Below are 11626 nucleotides of genomic sequence, written 5' to 3' on the forward strand. Positions count from 1 at the left end.
ACTTAAAATAGGGTCATCTGACCTCTACAGTGTCTTCATTCAGTCTAAAGTTGAAATCTCTAATTTAGACTACATTTTTAGTTTCAGCTAACATTTGTGTTTGCTCAGAAGACATTTGAGTGACAAGTGATGGAGATATACATCACAGAAAACACTACCGGGGTTTTGCAACATGGCCATCTACACAACTCAGCAGCCAGTTCCCACTGCCCAAGTGAGAGAGACCGGAAAAGGTTCACAAGTGCTGTTTCACAAACACGTCTGTAGCTGGCCTTGGGGTCTGGGAAAAGAAGAAGCTGTACAAGAAGCTTCTGGTTACGGTTTCCCAATGCTTATCTTTGACATTTATTAGAGTTGGTGGATGTTGAACTACCCCATGACTCCTTTTCTCCTCTTAGAAGGCAGCAGCAATGTGACCCCTGTTTTAACTGACAAAGCTGACTGCCTATCACATCAGTAGTACTGACGATGTTACACAGAGCATCCCAGGAACCAGAAGCAGTGCTGCAGCATGGTCATGACCTTAACACTATACCAGCAGGGACTCAACATTACTAATTGTTCACAACATGGGTGTCTGCTAGGTAGCTGTCTAAACATGCATTATATCAACAAAAATCTAATCAGTATGGTCAAATACATACAGAACTGAATGGGACCCATACAATGAAATCATAATAATCAAGAGAAGGGGGTTTTTTTAAGTAGTTGAGAAACGCCTTTAACAACAAGTTTAACAACAAGGATATTGGGATGAAAAAATTCACTATTAATGCCTCCAGCTGGAGAAAAATTGGCTGGAAGTGACAGTAAAAAAAGCCAAAAACCAGAAGCATGGATTTCCTGAAAAAGCCACTGTCCAACGTGAAGGCATTTCTTTCAGCAGTTTTGTAAAAGATGAGTATGTGCCGTGAGAGCTCCTCTAAGGTGCTAAACACCTTCATCTCCCTTTGTTGCCAGTGGAAGAGGAAGGTGCTTGGCTGGAACAGGGTGAAATCTCATAATTTGTCACAGCTTGTGTGACTCTTGAAACTTCCCTTATTCTGAATTACTTAAGACAGGAAATAATCATATGCCCTGTGGCTAATGTGGTTAAACTGAAAAAAACCCTTTAGTGATGAAATGGCAGATGGATGGATGGATAGATAGATAGATGCAGACAGAGATATAAGATTATTCACATTTTTTAGGTTCAATTTATAAGGTAAAATCAATGTCATTTATGTATATCTTGGATTCCACCAGAATAATTTAAAAGAAACACACTGCTTAAAAAATTGCCAGAAAGAGGTAGGTAAGGAATTGGCATTTTCATCATAAATCAATTTGAAAATAAAATATTCTGCTTACAGTCATTTCTCCCAAAGTCTGAGTTGTTTTCTTTTTTATGGGATTCATGCCTCCTGCACAATTCCCATTTTCTAGGTGGAGAATGTAGAGTACCTTGACATTTGGTGGTCCCAATTCGCACAGGTGTGTTGGGACAACTTAAAAGGTTTTACATTTTTCCACCACTTAATCTGGCACGAAATTGCTCAGGTTTGTCAAAGTCAGTGTAAAATAACTGAAATTAAGTGCCAGTTTTGAAAGTGTAGCCAAGCTGCTTAGACAGATCCAAATCCCAACTTATTCAGAGGACTGTGAAGTCGGATGGGGTCAATTAAGTTTTATTGTGTTAGTCTGCACAGTGTTATAACTTGTGGGGGGGGAATCGGAGCATGATGAGCTCTGAGTCAGTCTACAGCTGACTCTCCAGAGCATCCCACAACCATATGAACTGGGACACAAGAAAGGAGGCACATGGACCAGAAAGCAGACAGCTCTCCTACCAGGACAGAGATGAGAGTAAAAATGAAGGCTCTTTCACTTTGGCTTGTGACATGCACAGCTGTTTCTAGCGCTCTTCCCTTCCACCCAGAGAAAGACAATGAAGAAGATGCAAAGCTTGTACAGGTAATTGCATTGTCCATATCTGGGATCCATTGAGCCCTCTATTTTTAGACCTATTCTGTGTGTTCCAGTTGCACAGCAGCTTACTGCATTTCTGAGAAAATGCTGTTGCATAGAACTCTGCTGCTCGAACTTTATTAAAGTATGATAAATCTGTACAAAGTGGAAAATTCAAGTAAATAAGAGTCAGGACAATGTTGTCTGTTTCTGTTTAGCTGTGATCCTCATGCAAACATTTGTTGTGCTCCAAAATCACAGGAAGGTTTTGCCAGCAGCCTACACAAATAGCATCAGTCCTAAGGTATTTATTTGTTCAAGAAACAGACCAAAATGTGAAACATGTTGCTTTTTTTTTCACTAGAACTACTTGAATAAATTCTATGCTGTTGAGCCAGATCCAAATCAACTTGGATGGAAAATAAATGCTGAATCTGCAGCTGAAAAACTTCAGAAAATGCAACAATTTTTTGGTTTGAAAGTGACAGGAAAACTGGATAATGAAACATTGGAAATGATGAAGCAACCCAGGTGTGGAGTTCCCGATGTGGGTCTCTATGGCTTCACCCTGCCCGGATGGAAAAAAAACAAACTGACATACAGGTAGTATAATTACTTTTTGAGTTTAAATTTTAGATTTGTGGGTATCCAAATGTATTATATTTAAATATAATTTCTGTAGCAATTGTTCCCTGTTGGGAGTACAGAAATGTTTCTCTCTCCACAGCTATGCATGCTCCTGAGAGGAATTTCTGAAAATCAAACTGGGTATTTTGCATGTACTGGTTAAACCATAGTATTTCACCTGTCATGTATCATTCCTGACAAATATTCTGTAAGCCAAACAGAAACATCAATTGCACCCTGTACAAGCCTCATTATCTTTAACATTTGCTGAGATGACAGTGTAGTAGTCACAGAAATCTGAGGAGGCAACTTTCCTCATGCTCAAGAGGCAACTTCCTGGCTAAGTTTTTAGAAAAAACTGATAATATGTACACAACTATTATGAAAAAGACATATTGTACTGTTATCACATACTCAAACACACTCAGTTTTCACATATAAATCTCACTCAGTCCAAGATGAATCTTGGGCACTATTTGTTTACAGGTTACATTGTTTCTTTTATTTTCTGTTAATCTTTTTAACCATATTAGGGATTTTCTTTTTTCCGCAAATACTAAATATTATGCTTGAATTCTCATAACTGTAGAATTGTGAACTACACACCAGATATGAGCAAGGAGGATGTGGATAAAGCAGTTGAGAAGGCATTTAAAGTGTGGAGTGCTGTCACCCCGCTGATTTTCACTCGCATTCATAAGGGCATAGCAAACATAATGATTGCTTTTGGGACCAAAGGTAAAATGAATACTGCACTCGATAAAATTAATTATTTTTCAATAGTCATAACCTAAGCTTAGTGTTGTACCAACTTCATGTTATTTAGTTCATGGACATTGCCCTCGCTATTTTGATGGCCCCCTTGGAGTTCTGGCTCATGCCTTTCCACCTGGCAATGGTTTAGGCGGTGATGTGCACTTTGACGAGGATGAAGACTGGACGACAGGCTCAGCTGGTAGGTTCAAAAAAGGTTTATAAAGTGTTATGCAGATGAACAAATTTCATTCTGATTTTATTTAAGTGAAGGAAGAGACTGAGATGAAACATGGTATTAACTATAAGAGCAGTTTGAGATATTGCAGACTGTCCTCCAACAGGGATACTTACAGTGACACAGACATAAACACCTTGATCTACTCTAGTCCTTAATTAGCCCTGATAAAAATACCAACTGGACAATCCTTTTCAGGTAGGAATGCCACAGACAGAGCACTGTTACCTGGGGGCTGGTGGTGGCCCAGAGTTTCATGATAAAAGCTTTCTCTTTTCCACTCTGGTGCACACCAGGCCTGGCACTACCGTGGCCTGTGCTTTGCAGCAGCCCTCAGAGGACATCCCCACTACCTAAAAATCAATACAGCCACCAGGGATAATAAAGAGCCTTCATTAAAAATTCCAGGGTAGGGTCAACAATAGGCAGCAGACAGGGGAACACTGAGTGCCCAGCCTCAATCTGTCTGGGGATGTCTGCTCCATTCAGACTCCAGGCTGGCCGTGCAGCACCTACTGCCTCTGGCAGGTCTGTCAGCACACAGGCACATTACTCTCTGCTACTTTCGACCCTTTTCTCACCCACTTTTTGGGATGGAAAGCTGCAACAAGAGAGCTGAGGTCAGGAAGAGCAAGGAGCTAATGAACAGAGAAGTGCTGTAAAACAGCTGCACAAGGAGGAGACTGTGGGTTTATTGTGGTGGGAAAAAAAGAGAGGGATGAGTGATGGGCATGTCACATGATTAAATGTGATGTTTTCCCCATACTGGGACTGAATGGGTCAACCACAGGTTTTCTGCTGTTCCTCAGCAGCATAGCTCCAGCAGCCAGACATTGCAGAACTTGGAGCACTCGGAAGACTCGTGAGAGAGGAGGACTGACTGGAAATATGTGTGGAAAAAATGAGGTTTTATTTTGTTTGGGTTTTTGAGAAGTGAATGTCCTGGCTTCAGCCAAGCTTTCTTGGGCAATCGATGACCAGTCCTCTCCTCTGCCACAGACTTGTGATCTTCATTAAATCTGTTGACATTTCTGGATCTTGGTCTGCAGGACAGATGATCATTCTTCTCTACTTCAGAATGGCATGTTACTTGGAGGGACACATGTTGAAGGAAATTCCATTTTTATTTCTTTCTTGTGTTAACATGTTTCACTGGGAATAAGTATGCAGATGAATACTATTTTAAAAATTTATTTTGTTTCATAAATCTCTAAAGAAATCATATGCTTTAAAGTCCCAATGTTAAAAAGGTAAAGCGTTCTGCTTATGTTTTATTTTTCCTTGTCTATTCATGATCTCACCTTTCCTTCTCAGGTTTGTAGGAGGGAGAGTGACACACAGAGTGACACTTTGATACCTGTGGTGAGCACAGAGTGTGTCCTCCTGCCTTGCCCTGGAGAGCTGTTAATTTGATCTGACTCACTATCTAATCTATTCTACCTCAGCCAGGAAACCCTGCCAGGACATTCCAAAGAGCTGCACCCACACTCAGCCCCAGATATACACTCAAGACACACACACACACACACACTTTCAGTAGCTAACAGAAAGCAAGAGGGTCAAAAGTCTCTCCCTTCTAGTGGGGGAAGACCACAATCTTGTCTTATACAAAAATATGTTCACCTAGATGCATTCCGTAGTGAAGTCAATATATTGTATGAAAACTGTGACTGAGCAATAGCCTGATGCTGTGATCATATCGGCCATTTACTGAGTAAAATTTGACTGATCTCTTCTCTCTATCCATTTCATAAGGGTTCAACTTGTTCCTTGTTGCTGCTCATGAGTTTGGCCATGCTCTGGGTCTCTCCCATTCAAATGATCAGAGGGCTCTCATGTTCCCCAATTATGCCTACATCAGCCCCAGTGAATTTCCCCTCTCTCCAGATGATATAAGTGGCATTCAGTCCATTTATGGTGAGTAAAATCCATGGCTTTAGACAAAAAGGTAAGCTGAGGAGAAATAATCTCTTTCACAAAGTTTCACCATAAACTTAATCATATTTGCATAATATTTTTTAAAAAGCAAGGTGTGGAAATATAATATTTCTACAACTTGGTGTAATCTTTCCAAAATTTCTCCCTCAGGATCCCCACCAAGTGCCCCAGATAAAAGGCCAACCACCCCTACCTCACCCGAAATCTGTGGCTCCAAGATGTCTTTTGATGCTGTAACTACACTCCGACAAGAAATCATTTTTCTAAAGGGCAGGTAGATACTGATGTGACATTTGTCTGCATGTGGTTTAATTTTTCTTGATTCCTACAAAGACTGAACACTTTTGTGCTTCACATGTTTACAGGATTTACAATGAGACAAATGGATTTCAATTCATGGAAATAAAAGTTTTAGCAGATTTTAGTAGCATTAATATTGTACAGAATCCCCTGAAAAAACATGCTTCATTTTTTTCCAGAAAATACCTCAATCCCAATGAGACCTTATTCCCAAATGTGTAGATGGTTACCCTGAGTAGTGACTTGACTTAATGATGCAAATATTTCCAGACAATCACATAAAGGTTTGGTTTGGAAGATATCTTGAAGATCATCTAGTTTCAAGCAGGGACACTTCCCACTAGTCCAGGTTGCTCAGATCCCCATCCAACCTGGCCTTGAACATTTAATTAAGTGTTCAATTAATTTAACTAATCTAAGTAACTAACAAACTAGGAAATAAGTACGTTTGACCATATAGTTGAGCCAATTTCTCCTCCAATCCCCTTTGCAAGCCCAAAATCATCTGGGGAATTCATCTGCTGAAGAGGTTACACTAAGTCCTACCTGGACTCCTATAAACCTCTCACTATAGAGTACAGGGACAGCTTGAAATATTCAGCTGCTTATAACTGATCATTTATCAATCAGTATCAATGAAATGCCAGAATGAAGATAGAATTAAAAAACCAGACATTTCCTGGTGCAGGGACTTATTTCCTTTCTGACACATCAAGCCAGGTAGCTCCACTGACAAGAAAGAGCTTGTAAGTCACAATGTTGTTCACATTCTTTTGCACACACAGAAGTTTCTGTGGCTTGTTATGTACTACAAACCTGTTTCATATTTAAATCAGGCACTTATGGCGGGTATATCCTGATAACTCAGAAGTTGAACGTGAATTAATTTCTGCCTTCTGGCCAAATCTGCCTCCTGGTATTGAAGCTGCATATGAGAATACAAAAGATCAGATCCTACTTTTCAAAGGTGAAGTATGAGATTTTCTCTAATTTTTTTCTTAATTATGTGGGCAGAAGGGATGTGTGCATAAAATACATTTTTCAAATAGGTAAAATAAAAACTCAGAATATTTCATCTATTTTTCCTAAAATCTACAATAAAGGTGTGCATTTTGTGATTTACTGTCTGAAAATGACTGGCAAAACTAAATATTTTAATTTGTCTTAACAGGCAACAAATTCTGGGTTATCAGCGGATATCGGGTGTTGCTTGGTTATCCAAAGAATATCAACACACTGGGCTTCCCTAAAGGTGTCAAGAAAATTGATGCAGCTGTTTGTAATAAAAATACAGGGAAGACAGACTTTTTCATAGGTGACAAGTACTGGAGGTAAGAATAACTGACAAATGTTTTCCTATTAATAACTCCAATGTAATCTGATTAAAAATTAAAGAGAACATGTGATAAAAGAGAAAGCAGACCTTTTAGGTAACTGCAGGTTCCCTCCAAATCCTATTCTCAAACTGGCATGAGTGAGTCTTGATACCCAAAGAGCAGGCAGGGGAAGAAAGAAGTCAGCTTTGGGAAGCTGAAAGATTCCTTCTGTGTGCAAGGACAGCAGCTGCAAAGGTCCTCAGACAACCAGGGCAAGCGTGGTTCACATAGATTTTATTGTGACTAACTGTGGGGTTCCTCAGTGATACATACAGTGTCATCTGGATTTTGAGATTCCTGTGGTTTCCTGTTTTTTGGTTTTGATTAATTTGGGTAGAGTATTTACAATATCTTACATTGTTATTTTACTGCCTTGGTCACAAGACAACAGCATGCAAGTAAACCACAACACACATTTCTTACCTAGTAACTCATTCTCTCAGCCTCAGATGCCTGTGAAAAATATTTCTTGTATCCAAGGAGAAGTGAGACAAAGGCTTTGTTTGCTTGGTTTGTTTTGCTTTTTTTTTTTCCCTGAAAGGGTTCCTCAAATCTGGAAGAACATTTCAGGTTCTCCTTTCAAGTCCCCTTAATTTAGCCCTATCTCATTAAAATTGTCCTGATTCACATAGGAAGAACTTGATATATTAGAAATAAGCCAGCTTCCTTGCCTCCATCTAAATCTGTCCAGCTAGTAGAGGACTAAGTACAATATCTTATCAAAGTCTGCAAGGAGGAGTCAAAATTCATGCTATAAATATGTGCTATAGAAGGAATTAATCTGTCCCATTTCCATGCACTGTCTGTCACATTGTTATCATCAGAGGAGGGAAATCCCATCCCTGGAGTCAAAAATGTGGGTGTTCCTCCCATTTTTCTCACTTAGGATGCTTCTTTGGAAGTGTTTACCTTTATCAGCAAACAAGCAACCTCATGGAAAACATAGTGACCAGCATCCTGCAGCCATGTGTGGAAGTAAATAACACAGCTTTCTCTTGCAACCCCAGTGAAACGAACTAAATTGCAGATGGGTGGGCATATTTTAAAAGCTGCTAAACTCTGTTCAGGATTGAAGTCTAAACTCTGGAAAATTGCATGTCTCCCTTCATATGATTTAGGTTTGATGAAAACAGCCAGTCCATGGAGAAGGGTTATCCTAGACTGACAGTCGATGAATTTCCAGGAATTAGTCAGAGGGCTGACGCTGTTTTTCACCAGAAAGGTAAATGAAATAAGCTTTTATGTAAAATCAGTTTAGTTCTAAAGATCATAAGTTCTGAAACTATGACGAATGTCATTATTGCTGCATCCTGCAAAAGACAGAAATTAAGAGATGCTCTCCTGTGTGTACAAAGGGAATTTGTCAGAATGAAGCTATTTCTTGTATCTATTACATAATGCTTTACTTTTTCATTTCCAGGATTATTCTACTTTTTTCATGGATCAAAACAGTGGGAGTTTGACCCTATTGGTAAAAAAGTTATCAGAGAAATGAAGAGTAACAGCTGGTTTCACTGTTAGCATCATTAAACTTTCTTACACTCAGTGAAAGACAATAACTACCATTCCAGAGATCTCAGAAATTGTCTGTATGTACACTGCTCTACAGAATAGGCAACAGGACGAGTTTTCAAAAATAATTTTCATGTATTTTAATAAATTAACATGTCAGCTTAAATTTTATTTTCAAAGATTAGAACAAAATTGCATTTTTCCCATGAGTGGAAATTATACAAAAAATTATTACATTTTCTTCAGATGGTTTGGGGATTTTTTTAATATTTTGGCAATAAAGAGTTTTAGGTTGATGGCACCCGTTTTCTGCTTCATCTGTTGAAGGCATTCTACATTTCTGAAGTGTGAAAGGCTGCAGGTTGATATTCTATTATCCCTCCAGCATACAATGTTTGTACTTTGCCTCTTCTCTCTCCAAAGAGCAAGGTTTTTTTCTCTCCATCTGTGTGATACAAACTTTCATTAGCCACTTGCTTTTCTGCTTGTCCTGCTCTCCTTTGGCTGTTGCAGCCTTGTCCCTTTCACATCACAGCAGTACTTTGACACCAAAATCACCCTGAAGTCCCAATGTCTAAATAAATTATCTCACCTGATAATCACCCTGATCAATCTTTATAGCATAACAATTAACATTTCATCAGTGTCCACTTTGTCTGAAGCTATGAATTACATCCTTCACATATCAGCCCTGCCCTGTTCAAGAATAGATTCAACTACCGTGTCATGGAGAACCTTTCCTCTTCTGAGGAAATATACATACAAACCATGTGCTTTACATATATCTTTACATACATTTATTGCCTGTTGCCATGCAAACTCTTCACAAAATCAGACAAAATCTATAGAGTCACAGTCACATCCTCTCCAGGTATTTCTTTTACATTTAGTTCTGGAAACAGGCCCAGAACTCACTGTGAAATTGTTGGCCATACTATGTGCGTGGCTGGGGATGTCTGAGAATCTGGTCTCAGTACTGGTTTGTCCTGCTGTTCCCCAGTTCTCACATATCTGTCTGTTTTACACACCTCTCCCATGATTCAGTAAAATGTTTCTTTTTGCTATGTATTTTTATAACAATGCAATGACCCCACCATGAACCTTGCCCACCTAACCCGCTGTAAACAGCAGCAGTACCACTGTGTTGCTGCTATTGATGTGAGAAACCCACTGGCTTTGGTCCCACCAGGAAATCAAAGTAAAGGATCAAATGTGATGTTTCACTAATCTACAAGTCTAATCATAAGGAACACCATCACCATTTAGATCCCTAAGAAAATGTAAGCCTAAAGTGGGGTGGTACAGTACTCATTTGAGGGAGATTTATCTGACTGCTTTAGCTTCCTGTCTAGATATAGGAGTTAGGGAAGATCCCTGTAAAAAGAGGAGGAAATTTTCCACAACATTACTCATCATCTCATCTCATCTCATCTCATCTCATCTCATCTCATCTCATCTCATCTCACTCAAAGGCTTTGCTGGAGCAAACCAGTGTCTTCAGCCTCTAGAGAAAATATCTCTTTGCAGGAGAAGGCTACCCAACTAGCTTAGAGTAGCTGCCTTTCAGACAGATAAGGCTGGGTGGAATTAATAGTACCTTTGGTGTGTATCTCTCAGTTTTTATTCAGAATGGGACATCCTACATTTCTCCTCTATGATGTTTGCTTTTTTGACAAGTTACAACAGCAGCATTATCACCACAAGCCAGTGATAAAGTTGTCTGAAGGCACCTGCTTGCACTTGTAATATCCCACACAAAAAGAGCAGAATATGCTGGAGGCAGGTGGAACAGAGATGATTCCTTAGCTATTTCTGTCTTTTCAGACTCCTTAAATTCTTCTCCAGCATTCAATTAAATTGATGGCTGTGTAGTAGAAAGCAGTTTAACAGCACGGTCACAGAAGCTGCCAAGTTACACCCAGGTGTTTATAGTCAGAGGCAAGATTACTCTTTAACACACTGTCTGCTCAGTGTGTAATATGATTGTAATTTTAACTTCAAGAAACGTCTAATCATTGAGTCATAGAGGAGATTATTCTGTTCTTTGCAATACCTAGGCAAGTTCCACTGGCTTCAGATATATAAACAATCATATTACCCTGTTCTCCTTCTTTTCTTAGGTGAAACATTGTTTCATAATTTATAAAAATCCCTGATCTTAAGGCAAATTAATCTTTAACACTGGAATGTAGTTAATGAAGTTTTCTGACTGACAACTCTGGCATTCTGTTAAACCAGCGACGGGTCATGTTCACAGGTCACCTGTGAAAATAAATAAAGCAACCAGTATTGCTTTTCCTGTATTATCAAAGAAGGCCTAAAAAGTCATTGCCAACACAGAAGGACTTGACTTCTGATTAGTGGTAACAGCTTGGTCACTCAGTTTTCCCTCTCAGATTGTCATTTCATTGGAGGAGTAGGAACCAGAATAGGAGTGTCAGAAGAGAAGAAAAGAGTGCTTACTGGTGATCCTATCCTTCCATCTCTGGACAATGTGGGACTATGTCTTACAGCTCAACGTATCTTCCCACAGCCCCAGAGAGTCCCCAGTACCTCTCCCCATCTCTTTTTCCTCCTATAGCTCCTCATAATGCATGTCCCCATACTATATTTAGGTATCTAGCTGGGTAATGCTGTGCAGTTATCCGTGGGGTGACCAGCTACTGGCCCCACAGCCCAGCCCAGGGATGAATAATCTTTCTTCCCATCGAAAGGGGTTTTTCTCCTCTAGCCAGCTGCTATTTTCCACAAAAAATGAGAAGGAACTGTGGAATTTCAGTTTGGCTTGGAAAAATTGGCCAGTACCTCCAGTTGCTGTGGAACCAGATGGACACACAGAAAACAGGATCCCATGTGGTAAAGCTGAAATAATTTTCTTAGTGTTTTTACTAAACATTCTTCTTGCTTTCCACTGCAGATTTCCATTCAGTTTTAT

The 11626-nt window shown here is 39.5% G+C and overlaps 1 protein-coding gene across 1 annotated transcript; it reads left to right on the forward strand.

Moving 5' to 3' along the window:
- The first annotated feature begins 1766 nt into the window (after positions 1-1766).
- Positions 1767-8742, forward strand: LOC102031485 (matrix metalloproteinase-27). The gene is made up of 10 exons (XM_005417721.2): positions 1767-1953; positions 2312-2550; positions 3164-3312; positions 3401-3529; positions 5321-5482; positions 5654-5777; positions 6640-6770; positions 6975-7134; positions 8298-8401; positions 8600-8742. Exons 1-10 carry the CDS (start codon positions 1801-1803, stop codon positions 8698-8700), a joined length of 1452 nt encoding a protein of 483 aa, XP_005417778.1. The 5' UTR covers positions 1767-1800; the 3' UTR covers positions 8701-8742.
- The last annotated feature ends 2884 nt before the right edge of the window (positions 8743-11626 follow it).

This window comes from Geospiza fortis, unplaced genomic scaffold (assembly GCF_000277835.1).
Source record: "Geospiza fortis unplaced genomic scaffold, GeoFor_1.0 scaffold16, whole genome shotgun sequence".
Classification (NCBI taxonomy): Eukaryota; Metazoa; Chordata; class Aves; order Passeriformes; family Thraupidae; genus Geospiza; species Geospiza fortis.

Excerpts from the sequence above, each read along its gene's own strand:
- LOC102031485 (XM_005417721.2), top strand. The coding sequence starts at position 1,801 with ATGGACCAGAAAGCAGACAGCTCTCCTACCAGGACAGAGATGAGAGTA. Across the intron at positions 5,778-6,639 it reads ATCATTTTTCTAAAGGGCAG|GCACTTATGGCGGGTATATC; the intron begins GTAGATACTGAT and ends TATTTAAATCAG. Across the intron at positions 8,402-8,599 it reads CGCTGTTTTTCACCAGAAAG|GATTATTCTACTTTTTTCAT; the intron begins GTAAATGAAATA and ends TTTCATTTCCAG.